Consider the following 22,303-nt stretch of genomic DNA (forward strand, 5'->3'; position numbering starts at 1 on the left):
CACCTCGGGGCTTTTAAAAATAAATACTCAAGCAAAAAAAACCCCAAACAAATAAAGATAGATGATCATAAGGCCAGGCTAGACTACAATACAGTTCAATTTTGTTGAGCATAAAACTGAAGCAGTATAAAGTTCAAAGTCATATTTGGACACCCTCGGTGGCTTTTGCAGTTTTTTGTCTTGCTTGATGATAAATCACGAGTCTTCAGTGCTTTCTCATGAGACAGAAGACAGTCCTCCGTGTCTTCTGAAGTCGCCGTGTCCTGATACATTAACGCATCCTAACACTTGGGCCCCCTTAACACTTTCCATTGCGCTTTCGTGTGTACCATAACACTTCAACCTGCTTTTAAATACTTTCAAGATTTATATTTTCTATTTTTGGTGTAGTGTTGGAGCTCGGGTTTTTTTTTTTTTCCTTCTTCACACCTCCGACTATTCTAACAACGTACATTTTCTCCCCAGCTAACTTGTTTGCCAGAGAGCACGGTATTCAGATTAGAATAACAGTCCATTGAAACGGAGAAAACAAACACAAACACGTCCCGACACTCCTCTCCATCCCGAGTGTCCGGCACTGGCACACGGATAACACACATCTTCGAGGACGGGGTTACGGGTAAAGCTTTTTTCCCCACGAGTTACAAATGCTGTTGTTTTCTTGAGCGTTTCCACGCTGTAGTTTTGTCAGTGGTATAAATGAATGATGCCATATAAATCTAGAGAACAAATGAGAAGTCGCTGTGTGAAAATGGGAGAAGAACGGACTCGCTAGCTAAGCTAAGCTATCATGCTATCATACTAGCTATCATGCTAGTAAATTATTATCTAACGTTAGTTAGCCAGCTGGCTAACTGTGCTCGGTGTTTAGGTAGTTTAACTACCTAACTAGTAACGTTCACTAAGGTAAAGCGTACACCTGGAGTTCACTAATGGCATTTGTGCTATTCCTGCTTTAGCCAGCCTATACACTGTATGGCAGGTAATTAGCTGCGTTAGCTTTCTATCTTAACTTAGCTAACCGCTAGCTAGCTGTCGAGCTGCATTTGATGATGATAAACACTGTTTACCTGCTGGTGATAACGATTGATATTTATGTTAATATAACTCAATTTCTCTTATGCAAGCTATTATGCTTGGTGCACATGGACTGACTAATTTTAGTCACACTGAGCAGCGTATTTATGGGTGGTGTTGAAGGCGCGTTAGTGGTGCAGTTATCTTGCACGTCCACTCTTAAATCTCGTTATATTAAATCCCGGACGCTTAAAGAAGCTGATGACCGGACATCGGGGAAAAGCAACAATAAGCATGCTTGACACTTTTTTTTTTTTTTTTGTGTTGTTTTCTTCTCCAAAATACAGGTGCTTCCTGTGTTCTAGGGAGTCCTGATGCTGGAGCCAAAGCTTGACAGCATGAGAACATGGAGGAAACAGCTCTGTATTGCTCTGTATAAGGGGACTGATTTTGAAGCCAATTAAGGGTCATTGTAGGTACTCCTAAACTCCACTTGTGTGATCGCAAAGTCCTGTGTACTAGGCCGTAGAAATATTTTTGATGCAAAGCATGTGAGGCTGTTTATGAGTACCGAGGACAATTCGAATATTTAAATAGTAATCTGTTCTGGGGCTGGCCAAGTCAGAGGAACACTGGATATAAGGTTCTCTTAGATTTAAGTTAGAAGAGTGGAGGAGGAACACCTGTTTAATTTAACAGCTAAATCAGGGCCACTCTGCTTATATAGTCTTTGACTTCGTTTATTTATTTTTTTTCGGACTGTGTCTGTATCTTTCACTCCTTATCTCCCAGTCCTTGCATACTTTTAATGTGTTTGGTGTAGAAGGGACTACACTGTATTTAGTTTATAATGCCTGAAGAGTAAAGTGACATTCAACATAGCCAGCATTCCCTTCAGCTGGGCTTAAAAAAGAGGAAGAAGAAAAAGTCACGCTAAATAAAGAGGGAACGTGAAGATCCAAGACCTTCACCTTCATCCTTCCCCTCATAACTGCTCTGTGGAAATCTGCATTCACTGTGATGGCTTTGTCTTCTCAGTCAACTGAGAGAGAGGCAATCACGGGTGTATGAACTTCTACTCTGGACCCTTTGTGTCGAAAAGGAAATCTCAAACACATTATGTTGCAGGAACAGTAGGCTTGCTGTCTGGTTTCCTTCTGTTTGGGACCTACATTGTTCTATTTTTTTCTTTTCATAGTCCTTCTTTCTTTTCTTTTGTCTTTCTTCCTTTCTTTCCCCACTTCATCCCAGTGGGCTTCTTGAGGACAAGGGCCACTTTGAAGGAACGGGTTTGACTGCCGCCGACCGACCGTGGGCCCGCTCTCGCTGACCAGCCTCCTGGGCGCCGGCCGCCCCCTGCCTCTGCTCAGGAGGGCGGAGCTCTAAGGGAGTGCAGGAGAGGACATGAAACTGTGCTGACAGAGCGTGGCCTCGGGACTGTCTGGAGGCACTGCACATTTCAAGGACTTCACATTCACACCTTTCTCACCCAGCCGTGGGTAGGGCTTCTGCGTCGAGCTGAGGATAGCTATAGGGGTCTTTTGCTCTTTGCACATCCCGGCTAAAAGGATAAGATGAAGCTGAAGAAACAGGTGACTGTGTGTGGTGGGGCCATCTTCTGTGTGGCTGTCTTCTCTCTCTATCTGATGCTGGACCGGGTCCAGCATGACCCATCCAGGAGACAGAGTGGCGGAAACTTTCCGAGGGTAAGAGTGCTGAAGGACACGCACACTTTTTCCCCCAAAAGTTGCGCTTTGTTTATCTCCACAGTATTGTTTGCGTCCATGTGAATTTTCAAGCAAAACATTCTCTAAAGCTTTTGGCATTTTCAAGTTAGCTGTATGCTAATTCTTTAATCAGTTTGCAATGTTTCAGGCTCAGGCAGATGGCTTCCAAGAAGCTCAATGGTTATTTTCAAGTCTTAAATCTTATTAAACTCAGGCTTATCTGTCTAGCTTATTCTGCAGAATTCTGTCATAAGTGTACTGTTTAATTGTATGCGATTAAGAAAAGGCAGTCATTTATGCATTGTAATTTGAAGCTCAGGCAAAATCGTTTTGGCAGCTTATCATGCAGCCTTGACTACAGAGATTCAGTGTATATAATTTAAAAGAATGAGTTAATTAGTTTAGATTTATTGACTCCTTTCTAAGCTGTATATCTCTTTTCAAGACTGATAACCAAGACATTGTTTTGACTTTGCGCACACACTGTACATAGCACATGTCAGTCTTGCAGTCCTAGCTGTCTCTTAACCTGTGGTAAATTAGGCTCATTTTCCGGCTCGTTGCTTTTGTAGGACTGTGGTGGTATATTACGCCTCCCTTCCCCTTAACTCCCCCTGTCATTTTCAGAGCCAGATTTCGGTGTTGCAGAACCGCATTGAACAGCTGGAGCAGCTCCTGGAGGAGAATCACCAGATCATCAGCCACATTAAAGACTCTGTGCTCGAGCTCACGGACACGGGCGCCGTTTCACCCAGCGGACAACTCCCCTTCCGCAGTGCCAACGGGTCCTGGGTGCTGCCCTTTGATGGCAGGCCCACCTTCCTTGCGGTGAAGCCCCAGGACTGCCAGTTTGCACTGGGCCACCGTGGACAGGCAGACCTGCAGGCGAGTGTCCACCTACTTGGGCAACCTCACAGCGCTTGTGCTCTGACAGAGACTTATGTTGAGTGCGTCTGTGGAAGGACTTTAGCTGCTGCTGGGGATTGTGCTTTAATTAGTATCACGCTTCATCTCCCAGAACAACATGCTGGGAGAAGATGTTTAATATTACATACATATTTCGAACTTTCATTTTATGTTGGTAGCAGTGGTCTTATGGAGGTGTGTGTGTGTGTGTGTGTGTGTGTGTGTGTGTGTGTGTGTGTGTGTGTGCGCGCGCGCACGTGTTTAGATGCTGGATGTATACTCCCTGCTAAGCTTTGATAATGTGGATGGCGGTGTGTGGAAGCAGGGTTTTGAGATCACATATGAGCCCACTGAGTGGGATGATGAGCCTCTTCAGGTGTTTGTGGTGCCCCACTCTCACAATGACCCAGGTGGGTATAAACAAACTGTTGTATTTACTTGTTGGTTAGTTCAATTTCAACACTTTGCGGTAATCTTATACCAATGCTCAATGTTAATGATGAATGATTTAGTGGTTGTACTACAACCTTCAGTCATTTTTGAAACTTTAATGGTCTATGTGAGTTTGTCTTGTTAATTCCCCTTCTAACACTTTCCACATTAAGCAGGTGTGATCTGATTATAAGCACCAGGGTAAATAATGTCAGTGCAATGGTATCTCTGCTGTTTGTAACTAAGCTGTCGCATAGGTGGTGCATGACAGCACGCTGTAGGTAAAGTAGGTCAGGAAGTGGGTGTGGCACTGTGCGGTGGGAGGACATGTCAGGATGGGCCATGGTACTGCGCACCACACACAATGAGGCTCTCGTCCCCATGCACTGGTCATTGTGGCATGTCCCCAAAATATCACGTCCCACCTGCCTAGAGTGAAAACAATCAACCAGATGATTAAAAGAATTTAATTAGCTGCAAATGACTGTCAGCGATCTTAGAAGTGCTTGTTCAGCTGTGGTGGCAGGATTAGGTCCCTGCTGTGGAACTTTGCTAGTTCTCTTTAATGGCGTGGCCCGTGTTCTGGTTGGGCTGTGCTGGTTTAATGGCTCATGGAAGAGCTCCTGCTGGGTATGTCCAACATGTACATGTCGCTTCTTTGTTTATGCTGACACAGAGGTTCCACCTTTTAACACTGCACGGCAATGTCTCTATCTAAATATTAAAATGGTGTCTTGTTGTAGCTAGCTGCTCTGTGTGAGACACTGCTGGAGAAGTTCTGTACTTTTGTATAAAGTGTTTATCTTTTTATATTACTTTTTTTCCCCTTTTTTCTTTCTTTTAGGATTTTAATTGACACTGAGGAATGTCCAGTATAACTTGTTCAGGCCCTTTCTTCATGTTGGTTAAGTCTCTGTACTGTTGTTTCTGAATAGGACTGTGATTTTTAAAAAACTTTCTAGGACAATGTATAGTAAGATATTCCAGACCAATTTGTGGGATTTAGTTCCAAACCTAATCCACCACACTTGATACTCCTAAACCCCTAGACGGTGTCTTGATCAGCTGTCCTGTGCTTTATTAATTAAACGTTGTTTACTACTACCGCCTCTTTTTGCACTGGCAGGCTGGGTCAAAACCTTTGACAAATATTACACCGAACAGACGCAACACATTTTTAACAACATGGTGGTCAAGCTCACAGAAGACCCGCGCAGGAAGTTCATCTGGTCTGAGATTTCCTTCTTCGTTAAGTGGTGGGAGAGTGTGGATACTCTCAAACAGGAGGCAATGCGCAAGTAAGTGTCAGTTGGAGCACAGTGGGATTTAAATGAAAGGCGCTCCAGTAGTTTAATGACTATTTCTCGCTGCCCTCAAAGCATTCAGGATATTTCCCTCACTCACTCTGCTCCAACCTGGCTAACATTTGCATAATGTTGTTAAAATTCATTTTACTTGCTTGATGTGATTTATTTTTTTTGGTTTTCTTCTATTAAGTGCATGTTTAATAGTTGATGTTTATATCGCATTTCCATTAACTTCTTTAAAGAAGTAGTTCTGCAATAATAATTTGCCCCACTATGTTGATTTTAAATTCATAACTTCTCTGCAGAAGAGCTAATGGAAGTCCACCATGGCACAAGGCTGTAGATAGGTAAGCATTTTCTTGTCCTCCTGATCAGATATCCGCTTTAAATGCTCTTTCCCAGACTCATCCTGGGAGGGCAGCTGGAGTTTGTGACCGGAGGCTGGGTAATGACGGACGAAGCCAACGCTCACTACTTCGCCATGATTGATCAGCTCATTGAAGGTCATCAATGGCTGGAGAGGAACTTGGGTATGCTAGCAGAACCGTGCAAGTAGGAGACTAATGTGAGACTAATGTTTTTTAGTGTCTCGGATGATGTTCACCAAACCCATAACACATGTATGTAATTATTGTTTGCCATGATCATGATCCACTGCAATAGTGTCTGTGTGTGTGTGTGTGTCCATGTTCATTCATTTGCTCGCTCAGGTGTGATTCCTTGCTCCGGCTGGGCGGTTGACCCCTTCGGCCACAGTGCCACCATGCCTTATCTGCTGAAGAAAGCCAACCTGACCAGCATGCTGATCCAGAGGGTGCACTACTCCATTAAGAAGCATTTTGCCTCCACGCGCAGCTTGGAGTTTATGTGGAGGCAGGCGTGGGGTGAGCCCTTCCTGGTTACAATCATACAACCAGGATGTTTAGTCCTGGACTAGTCCTGAAGAAAGTGTGTTTATTTTCATGCAAAACGAGCATTTATATGTGCCCAGAAATCTTCAGGTGAGAGATGAGCTCCTAGTTCAGTACAGGGTGTAGTAAACATTGTTGCTACTGACAGCTGTTGCAGCAACAGAAAACTAGTCATATAGTTCTTCCATCCTGTCTGGTAAACAGAAAACAAATGCATGTAATGATGTTTAACATAGTTATGGTCTTGCCAGTTTCTCAGTAAGCTGTAAGAAGCAAATTCCCGGGCAGGTTTTGTGACAGTTTGTGCCAGTGGTGGTGATGCATCCAGCAGAATTTATGGATGAAAGCCATATGTGTTGTTTCATTTTTTATGCCTTTCTTTTTCTGAGACAGATCCTGAGTCTGGCACAGACCTGTTCTGTCACATGATGCCCTTCTACAGCTATGATGTTCCTCACACGTGTGGGCCTGACCCAAAAATCTGTTGCCAGTTTGACTTTAAGAGACTGCCAGGCAGCAGGGTGAACTGTCCCTGGAAGGTTCCTCCACGCGCCATCTCGGAGACCAACGTGGCTGAGAGGTAAGACCTAGTACTGGACAATTTTCAAAATTAATTTGTTTAATTTGATTGTTTTAATGTGATTTGTTGTGATAATCAATTGTGATAATCAAGATGTAATTAAATGCCATATCAGTGAAAACAGCAGTTTGCAGAGAACTGCACAGAGAAGTGAAAATCTCACTTATTGTAACATGAAGTGAGTTTTGGCAGGACGCATATGCAGTGATGACTGATGTTCAATTATGGCAAATCCATTCTCATAAAGCTGCACACAGTCCATTGTGAGAGAACCACTGGACAAAGGCACTTGGGCAGAAAACGTAGTAAAACAAACGGAAACAATAGTTGGAGATAACTACAACGAACGACAACACACGACAGGAGGACAACAGGCGTAAGTGCACAGGTGCAAACAGTGAAGTGTAGGGATATGGGAAACACAGAACCAGGGTAAAGATGGAAAATAAAGCCACATGGGAACTGCATCTAAAGAGGAAACTGTGACTGATCTGGAATTCAATTTGAATAGGCAATGTGGAATAAATTTAAAATGAAGTGTAAGGTAAGTTGAAGAGCACTAGGCTTCGACACAAACAAAAATATAAGCTGCCCTCCGACGCCCAAAATGTCCACTCAGCGAGCCATCAGCTGCTTCATGTTCTGGTGCTGTTTCATAAGACGTGAAGAGCTCCCATTTGAAAAATTTTACATCGGGAAGTTTATTCCACTACTTGCCTGTTATAGATTGCAGTGGTTATTTTTGCACATCTAAAATCCATTTTAAAAAGAAACTTTATTTGAATTAAATTTTCCATTATGTAAGGACATAATTTTTTTTTAACCCTAATCAAGAATCGTCTGAGTTTGGAAAAGCAAATTCAAAATTACATGTTTTGCAGTTTCATCTAGCACTCGTAAGACCCTGCCATTGTCTCTCAAAGTCAAGGCAAGTTTATTTGTACAGCACGTGTCATATTCAAGGGTAATTCAGAGTGCTTTACATGGACATAAATCATGCACGACCTAAGATGAATATAAAATATTTATATATGTACACATTAATGTAAAAGCTAAAGTTGGAATGAATGTAGTGGAAAAAGGGAATTTAATCATTTGGCACAAGCAAACAAATGTCTTCAGTTTGGATTTAAAGATGTCTGAGGTTTGGGTACATCTGAAATGATCTGGGAGTTGGTTCCAGCGGTGGCTGCCTAACGGAGGTGCCTGCCTTTGGGTTCTTGACCTCTGGTTGGTGTCTTCTGCCCATCTGTCTTCCCTTTGGCAGACAGCACCGCTCAAGCAATGGTTGAGAGGCGACTAGAAGACCCTTTAGCCATTTCCTCCTGTGTATCCCAGGGCCCAGGTCCTTTTGGATCAATATCGTAAGAAGTCCAAGCTGTTCCGCAGTAAAGTGGTACTGGTACCACTGGGAGACGATTTTCGCTATGACAAAGCTCTGGAGTGGGACCAGCAGTATATCAACTACCAGAAGCTGTTTGACTACATGAATTCTCACCCAGAAATGCATGTGCAGGTAACTGCACGTATTTTGCACAAGACCCTGAACAGACCTAGCCTAGTTTGCAGGGAAACTCAAGGCGAACTGTGCAACAGTTATTGTGTCTTGTAATGAAATGGAGCAAATTCTAGGCTGTTTTTCCTTTTTTGTATCTTTAGCACTTTAGACTTGATGCCAAAAAGCAGCTTTATAGAGGCCTGTGACTGAAAGACCCAGCAGGCAGAGTTGAAAACTAAACCAGCGCCTATAAAAATGTCCATTTTGGCAGCAGGCCACTCTGCTTATGACCAGTTCTGTTGAATTTCTTAAGTTGTTTTGTTAAAACTTCTTCTGAGGCCCAGTTTGGCACGCTGACTGACTACTTCAGCGCGGTGTACAAGGCAAATGGTGTTGTTATGGGGGCGAGGCCACCTGCTTACCCCGTGCTGAGCGGAGACTTCTTCGTCTATGCTGACCGGGAGGACCATTACTGGAGTGGCTACTATACCTCCAGACCATTCTACAAAAACCTGGACCGCATTCTGGAGTCCCACCTCAGGTTAGTCTGCCCCCTAGTGACTTTTTCTTTTTTAAAATCACTGACTGCACTGATGAAATGTTTAAAAAAAATCTGTTGTGAATAATTTATTTATTTATTTATTTATTTACACCCTGCAGCCTTTTGTCTAGTTAAGTTCATGTGCTGTGGAATTGGCAAAAGACAGTTGTTTTATTGATTTTAATAATTTTAATTAGTGCATTGGCTTGAGTTTTTCTCTTTGGCAGGACTGAGCTTGTGCTTAAGAAGCTGCCTACTTTATTATTCCCTAGAGAGATGAGTCGTTTTCTCTTGCCATGTGGCTTGAGGCTCTCTGTGCAGGCTCCTCCCTGCCTGTCTGGCACAATGCATCACGGATCTGTGCTTATAATTGTAGAGGGGTGTTCCCACTACATCCCAGCCTTAGTACCACTGTCACTGCCTCAGCTGGATAGAGCCATTTGCCCAGATGCTAGATTCAGTTTTCCAGAACCACAAGTGTTTTGATTAGGATATCTTTGAGCACAGAATGCTTGTCCGTGCTGATGTCAAATCTGACATGGCGTATAGTCTGTCACAGAGTTGTCAGAGCCATATTACATAGATCACGGAGCCATGGGAAGTAGATCGAAGTGTAAGGAGTTTTGGCTCATTAATGTTTTGGTGCTGAATGTCATGTCATTGGTCTAGCTGCTGTGTCCTCTTGATGCTCAGTGGTGGATGTACTGTGTTAGGGGCGCAGAGATCTTGTACAGCCTGGCCGTGAGCCACGCACGCCATGCCAGGATGGAAGGGCGTTACCCCACCTCCGACTACTCCCTGCTGACCGACGCCCGGCGCAACATAGGGCTGTTCCAACACCACGACGCCATCACCGGCACTGCCAAGGAGATCGTCGTCATCGACTACGGGACCAGGTCAGGCTTTACTGCCTGAATATGAGAACCGAAATTAAGCACACTACAAAGAAGAGCTAGGCTAAACTGTAATAGAGATGACACTGATCCGATATTGCGTAGCAGGAATTGGGCCGATATCAGCAAAAAATTCTTGATTTGGATATGAAGAAGAAATCCAGACTGAAAATAGCACATCACCACTTTGTAGCCAGGTTAGTTTCAGCAGGACCCAATAACAGCTGGGCTCACAGCTGAGTGTGCGTTTGTAGTTTGAGCACACTTTATGCACTGCAGTCAACGGTTGCAGTTTCTTTCCATTAATGACCATGTTGAAATAGCAATAAAAACACTGCATGGATATTTACATCATTTTGATAACTCAATGTGCGCAACAGACTACCTACCTTCTAATGCAACCTACCGGTATCGGATCAGTACCAGAAAACTAGTATTGTACTGTCTCTAGACTGTAACATTTTCCCTGTGTGTTGATGGCTGTAACTTTTCTGTGTTTGGCCTTTGCTGTGCTGCCCTCTGCTGGTGCAGGTTACTGCGCTCCCTCATTGGACTGAAGAGAGTGATCATTAATGCGGCTCACTTCCTCATAATGAAGAATAAAGATGTGTATCGCTTCTACCAGACAGAGCCTTTCCTGGAGACGGTGAGGAGAGCACCGTGCGTCTCTGTGACGCGCGTGTCTGCTTGCCTGTGGCTTTTATTATTTAAACAGTTTATACCTCGTTTTAAAGTTGTGCTTGTGGTGGTAGGATGACCGGCGCGCCACGCAGGATTCTCTACCTCAGCGTACCCTGATTGAGTTGGAGTCCTCACCCCGGTACGTCTCCCTCTCTGTGTGGCTCCTCTGGCCAATCAGAAGGCAGTGCAGCACCAGTGCATTGCATTGAGTTTACCTTAACAGGAAGCTTGAAGCTCGACGACTTTCCGAACCACTGTACAGCATCAGACGGTGTTGGAGACGGTAGATCAGATTAGTGGAGTCCTTAAATGCAGTGTCTGCTGCTCCCGTGCAGGTACCTGGTGCTGTTTAACCCAGTGGAGCAGGAGCGTCTGTGTTTGGTCACTGTGCTGGTGAACTCTGCGCGGGTCAGGGTGTTAACCGAGGATGGCCAGACACTCCCCGTCCAGCTCAGTGCACAGTGGGCCTCCGCTGTGCAAATGAGCGGCGAGGTCTACCAGGTGTGTGGGTGTGGGTGTGGGTGGAGATGCTCATGCCCGTCAGTCCGGGACTCCAGTGCGAGTTGCTCTGTGTGTATAGTTCCAGTGTAGCTCCTGTGGGGTCTGATCGCCCTGCACTCCTGCTTTCTGTGCAGGCCTCTTTCATGGCCCGCCTGCCTGCGCTGGGATTGGCCGTGTTCCACCTCTACGACTCTGCCGACTCCCCGATGACCCTGCGCTCCGATACGCTGCTGAGGCTTCCAGGGCACAGCCAGAGTGTGCGTGGGGTGGACCCCCTACCCGTACGCTCACAAGCAGCTGACCCCCAGCCCTTCTACATTCAGACCCAGTCCCTCATGCTGGGCTTCTCTGGAACCACAGGCCTGCTTGAGGTGATCTTGGGATTCTAATCATAATAATGTCAGTGATACAATATACTGTTATTAAAGAATGCTGACTTTAGGACTGTGTTACATCTGTGAAATAGTGAAGTGTTCTGCTGGCCTGCTTTTCTGGAAATGCTTATTTTGCAGATAACTTTATTATTTATTGTTTTTATATCAGCAATGCTGTTTGCATAATGAATTTCTGCCAAATATGTCACTTCTTTGAATCTTGGCTCACAGCTTCTGTAGCTTTTATCCTTAGTTTTGGTCTAAATTGGATTTTGACCGTGTGCAAAAGTAACAAAAGTTTAACAAAAACTATAACAAAACTAAAACAAAAGTTTTACTGTGCATATAGAAGCAAGTTTTCACCTCATATTCCATACATTTTTAAGTGCTTTCTTGCTGTTAAAAACCCGTCCACTGTCTGTCAAATATCTGATCTCATTTTGAGTCTAAATGAGGGTGAAGCACTTGATTTTTAAAACTTTAAAAAACATTTTTAAAGCTAATTTATCAAGCCCTTGATGTGCTGAGTTAGCAGTGGACAGTGGTGCAGTCCAGCGGTGTCGGATTCAGTGTTGATTAACTGACGTGACTCATCCTCCACTCCCACCTCTGTGACTCAGAGTGTCCGCCGGAAGGACGACGCTCAGGAGGTGCGGGTGCAAATGCAGTTTTTCACCTACGGAACCCGGCCCTCCAAGGACAAGAGCGGAGCCTATCTGTTTATACCAGATGGCAATGCCAAGGTAATTGCTTTTCAGTTCATCACCCTTCTGTACTCATTGGTTTATTTTGGACAACTGGAAGGATGGAATCTCTTTTTTTTTTTTCTCCTCTCTCTCCTTTTTGTTTCAAATTCTGTGTGTCAGCCCTACATGCAGAAAGACCAGCCCATTGTGCGTGTGGTAGAAGGTCCCCTTTTTGCAGAGGTGGTCGCACACTACCAGCACTTCCAGCAGACAGTTCGCATCCACAATGTGCCAGGTATACTCGCTCATCCAGCTTTCCTCCTTCCTAAACATACACAAACTGGCCATTTGTGCTTTTCCACCCTTTTGCGTGTTCCTTCCCCCAGGTGTAGATGGCCTGTCACTGGACATCACCACCCTGGTGGACATCAGGGACCAGACAAATAAAGAACTGGCCATGCGTATAGTAACTGACATCCAGAGCGAGGGCACCTTCTACACAGACCTCAATGGCTTCCAGGTCGGTCCTGACATTTAAATCCCCATCTAATCACAAGACATTTGCCCTCTAATTCTCTTGAAGAACCCCAGGTCTACTCTACTCTTTCTAGTTTCATACTGCAAGCTAACGATAATGCCGTCATCAGCCTACAGTCACAATCTGTATTTAAATCTGAAAAAATAAGCCTCTAGGCTGAGTTCTTTTAGTAAACAAGCTCAGGATTGATTCGCCGTTTCCTTTGTAACTAGTTTAGGATTTTTCTTTTTCTTTGGATGGTATGTGTTTTGACGCGAGTCGGAAGGCTGTGCAGTGATGTGGACTGACCACTCCCTCTTAGATCCAGCCCCGCAGGTACCTGCAGAAGCTGCCTCTGCAGGCTAACTTCTACCCCATGCCCACCATGGCCTACATCCAGGACAGCCAGTACCGCCTCACGCTGCACACGGCCCAGGCCCTGGGGGCCAGCAGCCTCGCGTCTGGTCAGTAGCCTGGAGCGAAAACGCCGTGGATATCATCGTCTGCATGAATACTTTTTTTTTTTTTTTTTTCTCCCCTCGTCTTTTCTCTCTTTAGGTGATGTTGACGGTTCAAGCATTCTCTTTGCATCTGATTCCACCTACCCTGTCACTGGCTCCTCTCCACAGGTCAGCTGGAGGTGATCTTGGACCGCCGGTTAATGCAGGATGATAATAGGGGCCTGGGGCAAGGCCTGAAGGACAACAAGAGGACGGCCAACCGCTTCCGCCTCCTGCTGGAGAGGAGGTCCAGCAGAAGCAGGGTGAGTGTAGTTGTCCTGGCGGAGTGCAGGAAGTGGCGGGACGCTGCCATTAGGTGGCACTGTTCAGGTATTACTGAAGCAGCCGCTTGGGCAAGAGGCATCGGGGCTTCTATGCTTGACCTGTTTTAAAGACAAATTCACGGTACTTGTAGCGTGAGTGTTTGCTTTGACATATCTCATTATTCACAATGAGTGCAATAAAATGCCATTTTGTTTTTGCCTTTTGAGAGGGTTGGAATGAGAGCCGAGCCCTTCAGGTATATGGGATACCGTTTTGTTGCTGCCCGTCATGCCCACTGGCACTTTTTTTCATGCAGTTCTCTTTCTCAGCCTTCCCTCTTCATCACCGTTTCCTTTTCCTCTCTCCTTTCTTTGATGTCCCCTCTCACTCTCTCACCCCCCCCCCCCTTACGCGAGCAGCCTGCGGGCTCTTACGCCAAACTCGGCTACGTGCTAAGTCAAATCGTCGCCCGTGTTTTAGGAGGCAGCAAGACCGAGGTAACGTTACCACGACAACAGTGGTAGATGTGCCTCCTCCCCACCCGTCTCCTATAACCTTAGGCTAATAGGTAGAGCTTTGTTCCTGCCCATTACCTGCGCTGACTTCAAAGCCTATACATCTCCCAATGATTTAATGTCATGCTCACTTCTGCTCTTTATTTTATTTGGTCTCCGTATCGACCGGGGCAATAAGAGGTATAGGGCTATGATTAATATTTATATTCTGGTGCTTAAAATAGTTTGTGGAGACCTTTTATTAAAAAAAAAAAAAAAAAAAAAAAATGCTTTCCAATTTGCCCATTCCTCCTGCAGCGTATCTAGTCGTACGGTATAATTTTTCCCGGAGTATTGACTTCAGTGATCGTTAAGCAATCCTCCCTTATAGCAGTGCTTGTGTCCTGTGTGCAGTAGGCCCACGATGTTCATGGGTACGTTTGCTTCCACAGACTGTGGACAGCGCGCCAGTCAGCTTCCCCTCCTTGCTGAGTCACATGACCTCGGCCATTTTGAACCACGAGGTGCTGGCACTGCCGGTTATTCCGAAGAAGCGGGGCGTGCCCCCTCTACGCACCTTCTCTCCTCTGGCAGCTGCCCTGCCCTGTGATTTCCACCTGCTCAACCTCAGGAGCATCCAGAACCAGGTCTCTCTGACACACCCACCTTCTGGACCTTCCAGCATAACAACTTCAGATCACATGTGCAGTGCATGCATGCACACAAGCATGTCTTTCACAGCATATCAGAGTAGAAACTGAAGTCAAAATGAACAAAAGTTGCCACCGTGTGTGTGTGTGTGTGTGTGTGTGTGTGTGTGTGTGTGTGTGTGTGTGTGTGTGTGTGTGTGTGTGTGTTGTCTGCAGGACTCCCACTCGCCTTCTCCACACACAGCGCTGCTGCTGCATCGCCTGGGGCTCGACTGCGGCCTGGAGGCCCACAACCCCGGCTTCAACTGCACCACCACGCAAGGCAAGGTAAGTCTCTGCACAGCGAACACACGGCTGCATCAGCCCTGCTAGCTCCAGAAACGAGCACGGGCCGCAGCCATACCCGGCCAAGCGGCACAGCAAAGCTTTGTTTACATGTTATCAATTATAGTGAGTGGCAATTTGTTTTTTTTTGTTTTTTTTCTTCCACTATATAATTTTCATCCTGCATTTGACTGTTGCATCCCTGTCCTGTGGAACTCTACTAAGGCTGCTGCTGTTGTGTGCTCCGTGTCTCCAGCTGGCCGTGGCGGCTCTGTTCCGGGGCCTGGACCTGCAGCTGCTGCAGCCCATGTCTCTGACGTTGATGCACGCGGGCACGCCCCTCTCCAACGGCTCCGCCGTCGCTCTGGAGCCCATGGAGCTAGCTACCTTCAAGATCCAACTGCACTAGGCCTCCCTCGTGCCGGCGCCCAGACCTGCTGGAGCGGCAGACACAGACTTGGTACTCGGCAGTGCGTCATGGCTGGACATGCTGAGCGTCCATCTCTCGTACTGAGCAAGGATGAGCTTAAACGCACTCAACAAATCAAGATCTTTGTTGAAGATGCTGAACCCTCTACAAATGGTGTGATTTATTATTATTTTTTAAATAAATAAATAGTTAATTAATCGGACATTCAGCACCAGATACAGTAGCTGTGCCAGCTGCCAGAGTTGGAGGGACATGATCTATCGAATGTTGATTTATTGTCTTTTTTTTTTTTTTTTAATGCACTTGGAGTGAGTAATACTCTCATTTTATTAGGTATGGACAATTGATAAGGATCATTTGAGACGTTATGTCATCCTGGGTAAAACCACTGATCTTTGCTTTCTCTCTCGCTCTCTTTAGTTCGCGCTCTCTCCTGTCCGCATGCTCCTGCTATCTCTCTCTCTTGCTCTTTCTGTAACTCTTAGACTGTACTGTACATAAATGTCTTTGGCTCTTCTTGAATTGGTGGGAATGAGTGCAATACGTGAAGCATTTCTTTGGGTGGTGTTTTTTGGGGACTCTCCGTTATGCAGGAGCTGTGCTTTTTAAACTGTGTTGGTGTCCTCTGAGCCCATACACCCCCTCCCAGGGTACCTTCAGTCTACTGTGCTGCATTGCTGCCGCATGTTTAACATGTCGGTGCGGCTGAGCAGAAACCGATGCTGATGTGAACCGTGTCCTCCCCGTTAGCTGTCAGTCCGTGTAGGCCTGGACGGCTTCTCTCATGTTCTTCTGAAAAGGATGCAGTGATGGCCAGAACGTTCCCCCTTTCACCTGTTTGGCTTTCAATTTTGACCTTTTTTTTTTTTTTTTTTTTGCTACAGCAGAATGCCTCTTCCTCCAAACTGGCTAGCTGTGGACTGTTTGCAGTTTGTTGTGTCTTTCCCTGGCCTGCGGTTTAGCTGTCAAATTAGGGTGGTGTGGTGCACTATAAAATATGCAGATAATACCGCTCATATTTTTACATATGAACATTGTGTGCAATACGTTTGCTGTGGGGACAGTGGTGACTGGTGTGCTTGTGGTATGAGTATGTAACGAGGACAGAATGTGTGATTACTGCACTGGTTACCAGCCTGCACCCAGAGGAGAGCGCCTGGCTGACTTTGAATCGGTATTTAAAGGGCCAACTGCAAACCTCATGTCCCCTGATCCATCCTGAACCTGAAGGTTTACCTCATGTCTGTGTGTCTATGGAGATCAGTAGTCGTTACCACTAATTGCGTTCTGCCGAGGAGAACCCTAGTCTCTGCACATGCATTGTAAACTTCCATTCCAGTGGTGTCTCGTCGTAACGTCTGCACTCTGCACAAAACCTGTCTTTGCCAGTGGCCAGTTCGGTGTGAATGCATTCCACCTGCCGTGAGGTGGGCCTGTTTCACAGCGTTGCAGGCGATCGTCTCCACTCCTCTCTTCTTTGTAGCTAACCCTACTGTGATCCTCTGTGCTCTGCTATCTTTGAAAAAGCGTTCCCTCATAGAGACTCAAACCTGTGAATCGGTACTATAGATGAAGGCTCGCGCTGTTCCTCCCGCAGCCCGGACGCGGATGGGCCAGGGCTTCGTAGCACTTGTCAGACCTCTGGGAGTCAGTTGTCTCCGTTGCTGTCATCAGCAGCTTCACTAGGCAAGCACTGGTCTCGTCCACCGATCTGCCCCCTCGCCTTCCACTCCACCCGTTTCCTGACCTGGTTGACGCGTCCTGCCTGGGCTGAGAGCTCTGTGCTGAAGGGGGACCTACTGATGGTGGGGCGTACTCTCTCTGAGTGCTTTTGCTCTTCCTGATGAAGACTAAGATTCCATAAAACGTTTTGAAGTTTTCCAAGTGTTGCTCTGCTGGAGAAGGGTTGCTTACAAAGATGTGTACTTCTAGAGCTGAGGTGGGGGGAAAAAATGTGGATTGGTTTTGAAATTGTGATTGTTCCAAGAGATCCTCCCCCTCTCTTCAAAATTATGGATTCTGCTCACCTTCGAGTTGTTTGGGCCTCTGCTTGCGTGGTGTGCGTTTACCACTCCCATCTCACTGCCATACCCACTCACCCTTGAGCTGTTTGGACAAGTTACTGAGTAGCTATTTTTCATTTGTGTACTGTAATGTGAACAGACTTTTTTCAATGATATGAAGAAAATATTTATCCCCCCCCCTGCAAAGTTCATTCCCTCCTCTTGTTTATAAGGGGGAAAAAGTGAAGTAAAATGAAAAAAGGAGAAATGTGCAATGCAGCTAACGTTGACACTTAATAAACATCAACCATGGACATTATTTATTGTCACTCCTGCCTGTTGGACTGTGCTGTTCTCTAGACTGGTCCAAACTAAGAATGAAAATGAGTCGGTAAGAAAAACGTCTTCTGTTGTGAGTGTTGTCACAGGCGGGGGGGGGTTGGGGTTTGCGTGCGCTATTGTACAGTAGTTTGATTTAATCGGAGCAGTAGTCCATTGATGCTACTCTTTTATATCTACCACCCACATTGCAAGCACCCCCCCCCCCCCCCACCTCCAGGAAGCGTCTCTGTCTGGGAAGAGGGAGTGGGAAGGACTGCTGATCCCTGCGGAGGTGCGGACTCCAGGGGTGTCACGGCAGGCCCCTCTCTGCCGTCTCCCACGCGCGGCTGCTGCTGCTCCTGCTCCTCCAAAGTGCCGGTGTGTTCTGCCGAACCAACATCAATTTAGATGTGTGGGTTTCTCTCCCCCCCCCCCCCCCCTTGCTGAGGTTAGCATTTAGGTGTGTGAATCTAATTCTGAATGCTGCCCTAAAGCCCAGAATCTATAGGCCTGATCGCACAGCATTCTCAGTCAATCTGCCTGTCAGAACAGAGGTGAGAAGCAGCAGCCACATGCCATCTTACATCAGGCTTTCTGGTAAAAGAAGATGGGCGTGCCGCTCGGGAAGGCCGTGGGGTCATGGAACAGGGATCAATCCATTCAGAAAGGAATAAAGTGAGATGTGTACAGGTTGGAGCTTATTTGTTTTTGTTTTTTTTTAATAAAAATTTGGGGTGGGGGTGTCTTGCTTTACTCCAAGGCACTTGTAGGAACACCAACTACATATTTACCTGGTTTGCTATGAAACTAGAAGATAAAAGTGGTGTGCTAAATATTTCAAGAACCACTGGTATGTAGGATAGCACCACTGCCTGCTCATGAATGATGCAATTAATCTGAAGCTGGAAAGAACAGCTCGAGAGGATCAGCTGTGTTTAGTAAGTCTTGAAATAAATGAATTGCCCAAGTATAGCCTACCACGACAAATGACTAAGGTGTGTGGCTGTTCGACAAACTGCTTTAGCTGTAGAAGCAGTGCACGCCCTAGTGCCACATTTAATGGGTGATTTTGACTCTGCTCATTAATGAACAGTGAACATGACTCAGTACATCTCCTGTGTTCCTGTACCACATAGGGGTTTATCCCATTTAGAGTTATAATGCCAGTCACAGAGTTGCTTCATACCTGATTTAGAGTTACCTCTCTCTCCCAGCCGAGTTAATTACAGCGAGCGTTTAAAACCTATTATTTACATAATCCAGCTCGCCCTGTGCTTTAGGGAGATACACCACTCATGAATATAAACTATTAATGGTCGCTCACTGCTTGTCTTGTACATAGACGAGAAAAAGTAATTGATTTAATGTTAGGCACAGAACAGATGAATTTTATAAGTGGTTTACCCCTTGACCTGTATGTCATGCATGCAACCTTTGGGGTTTCTTTGCCCTCTACCTTACAGTGGTTTTATCACTAGATCGGTCTCATATTCCCCCGCTCGTATTCCAAAGAGCAGCCTCAGCTCTCTGTTTAGGGCTACAAGCACATTAGCTTGACCGAATGGTCTGGACACTGGAGGCAAGCGAGGACGTGACGCACTTTCGTATGCTTGTGTACAGTTAAAAGATTACAGCCCCTCTGCTGCCATGGATGGATGGTGTTTGTCATTGGTACAAGACCGCTGCTCCCTGGACTTGACTGGGCCTGAAACGCTTCCAGTTCAGCAGTGCTGCATAGCAGAGTGACCTATGACCTTGCCCCTGTCCATGTCACTGCTGTGTTGAGGATGGTACGCTACAGAAATAACATCCGACCAGCAACAGTGCTGTGGTTAGGGTGGAAGACAAATACTGAAGAGGAGACAGAGTGTGACTGACAGATTGTGTTGAACAACACAAACTATATTTTTGCAATTGATTTAATGGCTATAGTTGATGTTAAATAAAAATGACAAATGCTTAAAGTCCATTTGAAATACACCTCAAATACAGAAAAATCACATTCCACCTATAGCCTAAGCAGGAGAATCATTACTGATGTATGTTGATGTCATTTCCAACATGGGCTTTGCAATGTCCAACTATAGAGCTTAACTGCAAGTACACCTTAGTAAACTTCAAACTGTGAAACTCTAATAGCCCCAGTCAGAAGGCATACGTTGCCCTTCCATGAAACAAATGCCAAACACTCTCCTGAGCCCTATCCTACACCGATTCTGATAGACTTTACTACACCAGCCCTCAAAATCAATAATGCTGCCTTTGGGGCAAGAGAAAATTTACTTTGTCTGGGACAAGGGAAAAGGGAAAATGAATAATATAAACATTCTTTGAGCCCTAAGCCTGTTTTTTGTAAGGACATAATAGGGGCTGGGGTGGGTGCATGGGGATTTGCTTAGGGTTCAGCTGTGCTGAACGTGGTAATTTAATTAAAGTTACAGCTATAAAGATATCTGACATTTTAAAAAGCTCTGGCTTTTTTGCTTAGCTGAGCTGTATTGTGTGGGCAGTGGTTTAATTAACAGTGGTATGGATATCTTCTATTAGAAAAAGCTGAAACTTCTTCCACTAGACTTGGACACTGAGATTCAGCTAAATAATGCACTTACAAATTATCTCTGAAAAATGAACCCTTTTTATTCAGCTGGCGGTATCTCTACTTTCCCACTGTGTTTGAAATATTTAATGTACAGTGGATATAAAAAAGTATACATACCACTGTTGAAATGCCAAATCTGAAAACATGTCATTTCAGATTCATTTCCCCTTTTACTGTGACCTATGATCTGTGCAGTTCAATTAAAAAACAAACTGAATTCATTTAGAGGGGAAAAATAAAGTAAAATAAAGTGGTTGCATTACTGTGAACACCCTGTTATAACTTTGCATGTGGCTGTGTTCAGAATTAACCAATCACATTCAAGTTAAATATTCAGTACACACCTGCCGTCAATTAAGGTGAATTAAAGCCCCATATTTAGTTCAGCAGTTCTAGTCGGATTTTCCTGACATTTACTTGCATCTTGGTCCACAAAGAGCTTACAAGGGATTCTCACTGTTGAAAGATATCAGTCAGGAGCAGGGTACAAAAAATTTCTAAGGCATTAGCTATACTATGTAACAACAAGTGAATAACACATGGCATAACTGTGACATTACCAGTCAGAGCCAGACCTGAATCCAATTTAAAATCTGAAAAGGGCTGTACATAGGAGTTTGCCCTTGCAGTCTGATGGATTTGGAGTGCTTCTGCAAGGCAAAGTGGGCAAAGGTTGCCAAGTCAAGATTGGAAAGAAGACGGCATGCTGTCATAATATCAAAAGGTGCTTCAACAAAATATTAATTTAAGGGTGCGCATATTTATGCAACTGTTATTTTTAAAAAATTTCCCCCATAAATGATTTCAGTTTGCTTATCAATTGAATAGTGCAGATCCATATGTCATATTAAAGGTGAAAACACTAAAATGATTAATCTTGGTCTCCTTTTTTTACATCACAAAAACCTGGCATTTTAACAAGGGTGTATAGACTTTACATCTACTGCACATTGTCCAGCGTTTGCTCATCATTGACATTCCGTTCCATCTATATATGGGTCATAGTGGTGCAAATGGTGTGGAGTTAAATATTCATCTGAATCCTGCTCTCATACTAGGTACCACAAAACGGTCCAAACCACAGTTGGATTTTAACCGGGTTCATTTTGTTTTGAAATCAAGCACATGAATACTCAGGCTAAATGTCCAACACTTTCACATACAACACGCTGAATGCTTTCATTAGAAAACCCATACAGACAAGCTTATTGGAGGAACGGTATTATAAAAATAGTTGGTTTTCTTTGACTGCGATGAACTCCTGCTTTAGGCCTGCAAACTTTGTTTGAATCTCTTACTTCAACACAGTATTCAATTCCTTTAATGTTTTGACACTGATCATGGCCAACCCTCTGAAATAATGTAATGTCTCTTATTAAGTCCTCTGGCTATAACAACCACAAATGCAGTAATACAGCAAGCTTGCTGACACACAGCTTTTGGTAATTTAAGTATATAATGCATCAGTGACTGATAAAACATATTATGCGACTTTATGGACCTTATGCAGTGGTCACCTTCCTCATCCAAATGTTGGGCATAAATCTAATCCACTACACTGATAATAAAAGGCTGATTGGAGTAAATTATGCCCTAAAGGAAACATTAGCATTCATACATACGCACTCTGACCTTCTCACTTTAAATCCCATGACTCAGACCACTAAAAGAACAAAGTGAAAATGAAGGGAACCTTTCCCACTGCATGGCCAACCTTCCATCCAGGACTCATAAATCTGAATCAAATTCACCGATCACCTTCACCTGAATGACTCCGCTCGTGAACAGACCTGCGTCTGCTCTGCGAGGAGTTCAGAATGGGGCGGAGCCAAGGGCAGAGCAGGGACGAAAAAGGGCAGAGACAGAGAGACAGACGGGGAGGCGGAGCTGGCCGACTCAGCTCGGTCGCTCCAGGACAGGAAGACAGAGGTGTGTGAAAAGCATTGCGGAAGATGTGCAGGTGTGTGTGTGTGTGGGGTGGGGCGGGGGTTGTGTGTGCTAGAGTGTGCTCTGTGTTCGTATAAAAGCAGTCCTCTCACTGTGACAGTCCAGTTCTTCGCTGTCAGACTCGGAATTCATCATGCCTGCAGTGTCCTCGTCCCCCCACACAGTGGGGATCCCACGGTAGGACACCCTGCTGCCCGACC

General features: G+C 45.2%; 2 protein-coding genes across 5 annotated transcripts in view; one reads left to right on the forward strand and one right to left on the reverse strand.

Annotated features, from left to right (window-relative positions):
* Positions 1 to 395: 395 nt before the first annotated feature.
* man2a2 (mannosidase, alpha, class 2A, member 2) lies at positions 396 to 17,555 on the forward strand. 2 transcript variants are annotated; one of them, XM_027027727.2, is made up of 24 exons: positions 396 to 619; positions 1,365 to 1,489; positions 2,269 to 2,723; positions 3,372 to 3,629; positions 3,916 to 4,060; positions 5,209 to 5,380; positions 5,792 to 5,919; positions 6,100 to 6,273; positions 6,694 to 6,880; positions 8,219 to 8,396; positions 8,723 to 8,919; positions 9,633 to 9,815; positions 10,344 to 10,458; positions 10,565 to 10,632; positions 10,829 to 10,994; positions 11,129 to 11,365; positions 11,989 to 12,111; positions 12,235 to 12,349; positions 12,441 to 12,574; positions 12,894 to 13,035; positions 13,201 to 13,334; positions 14,282 to 14,476; positions 14,696 to 14,806; positions 15,060 to 17,555. In XM_027027727.2, exons 3-24 carry the CDS (start codon positions 2,592 to 2,594, stop codon positions 15,210 to 15,212), a joined length of 3,447 nt encoding a protein of 1,148 aa, XP_026883528.2. In that variant the 5' UTR covers positions 396 to 619; positions 1,365 to 1,489; positions 2,269 to 2,591; the 3' UTR covers positions 15,213 to 17,555. The 2 variants fall into 2 exon arrangements, with proteins under 2 accessions (XP_026883528.2, XP_026883527.2); XM_027027726.2 differs by having other exon boundaries at positions 397 to 619; positions 8,717 to 8,919.
* Positions 17,556 to 19,460: 1,905 nt separating this feature from the next.
* The window catches only part of furinb (furin (paired basic amino acid cleaving enzyme) b), a 68,915-nt gene continuing 66,072 nt past the window's right edge, over positions 19,461 to 22,303 (reverse strand). For all 3 annotated transcript variants that reach the window (XM_035523872.1, XM_035523873.1, XM_035523874.1), the window contains one exon: positions 19,461 to 22,303. This exon is cut by the window's right edge and continues 513 nt beyond it. In XM_035523872.1, the coding sequence (XP_035379765.1) occupies positions 22,155 to 22,303 (149 nt within the window). In that variant the 3' untranslated portion in view covers positions 19,461 to 22,154.

The sequence above is a fragment of the Electrophorus electricus genome, chromosome 2, assembly GCF_013358815.1.
Source record: "Electrophorus electricus isolate fEleEle1 chromosome 2, fEleEle1.pri, whole genome shotgun sequence".
Classification (NCBI taxonomy): Eukaryota; Metazoa; Chordata; class Actinopteri; order Gymnotiformes; family Gymnotidae; genus Electrophorus; species Electrophorus electricus.

What these genes read in the sequence shown, in the direction of transcription:
- man2a2 (XM_027027726.2), top strand. Translation starts at nt 2,592, where the DNA reads ATGAAGCTGAAGAAACAGGTGACTGTGTGTGGTGGGGCCATCTTCTGT. An exon ending in ATTCTGGAGTCCCACCTCAG is followed by an intron (nt 8,920 to 9,632) that starts GTTAGTCTGCCC and finishes GTACTGTGTTAG; the next exon opens with GGGCGCAGAGATCTTGTACA. An exon ending in GGAGGTCCAGCAGAAGCAGG is followed by an intron (nt 13,335 to 14,281) that starts GTGAGTGTAGTT and finishes TTGCTTCCACAG; the next exon opens with ACTGTGGACAGCGCGCCAGT.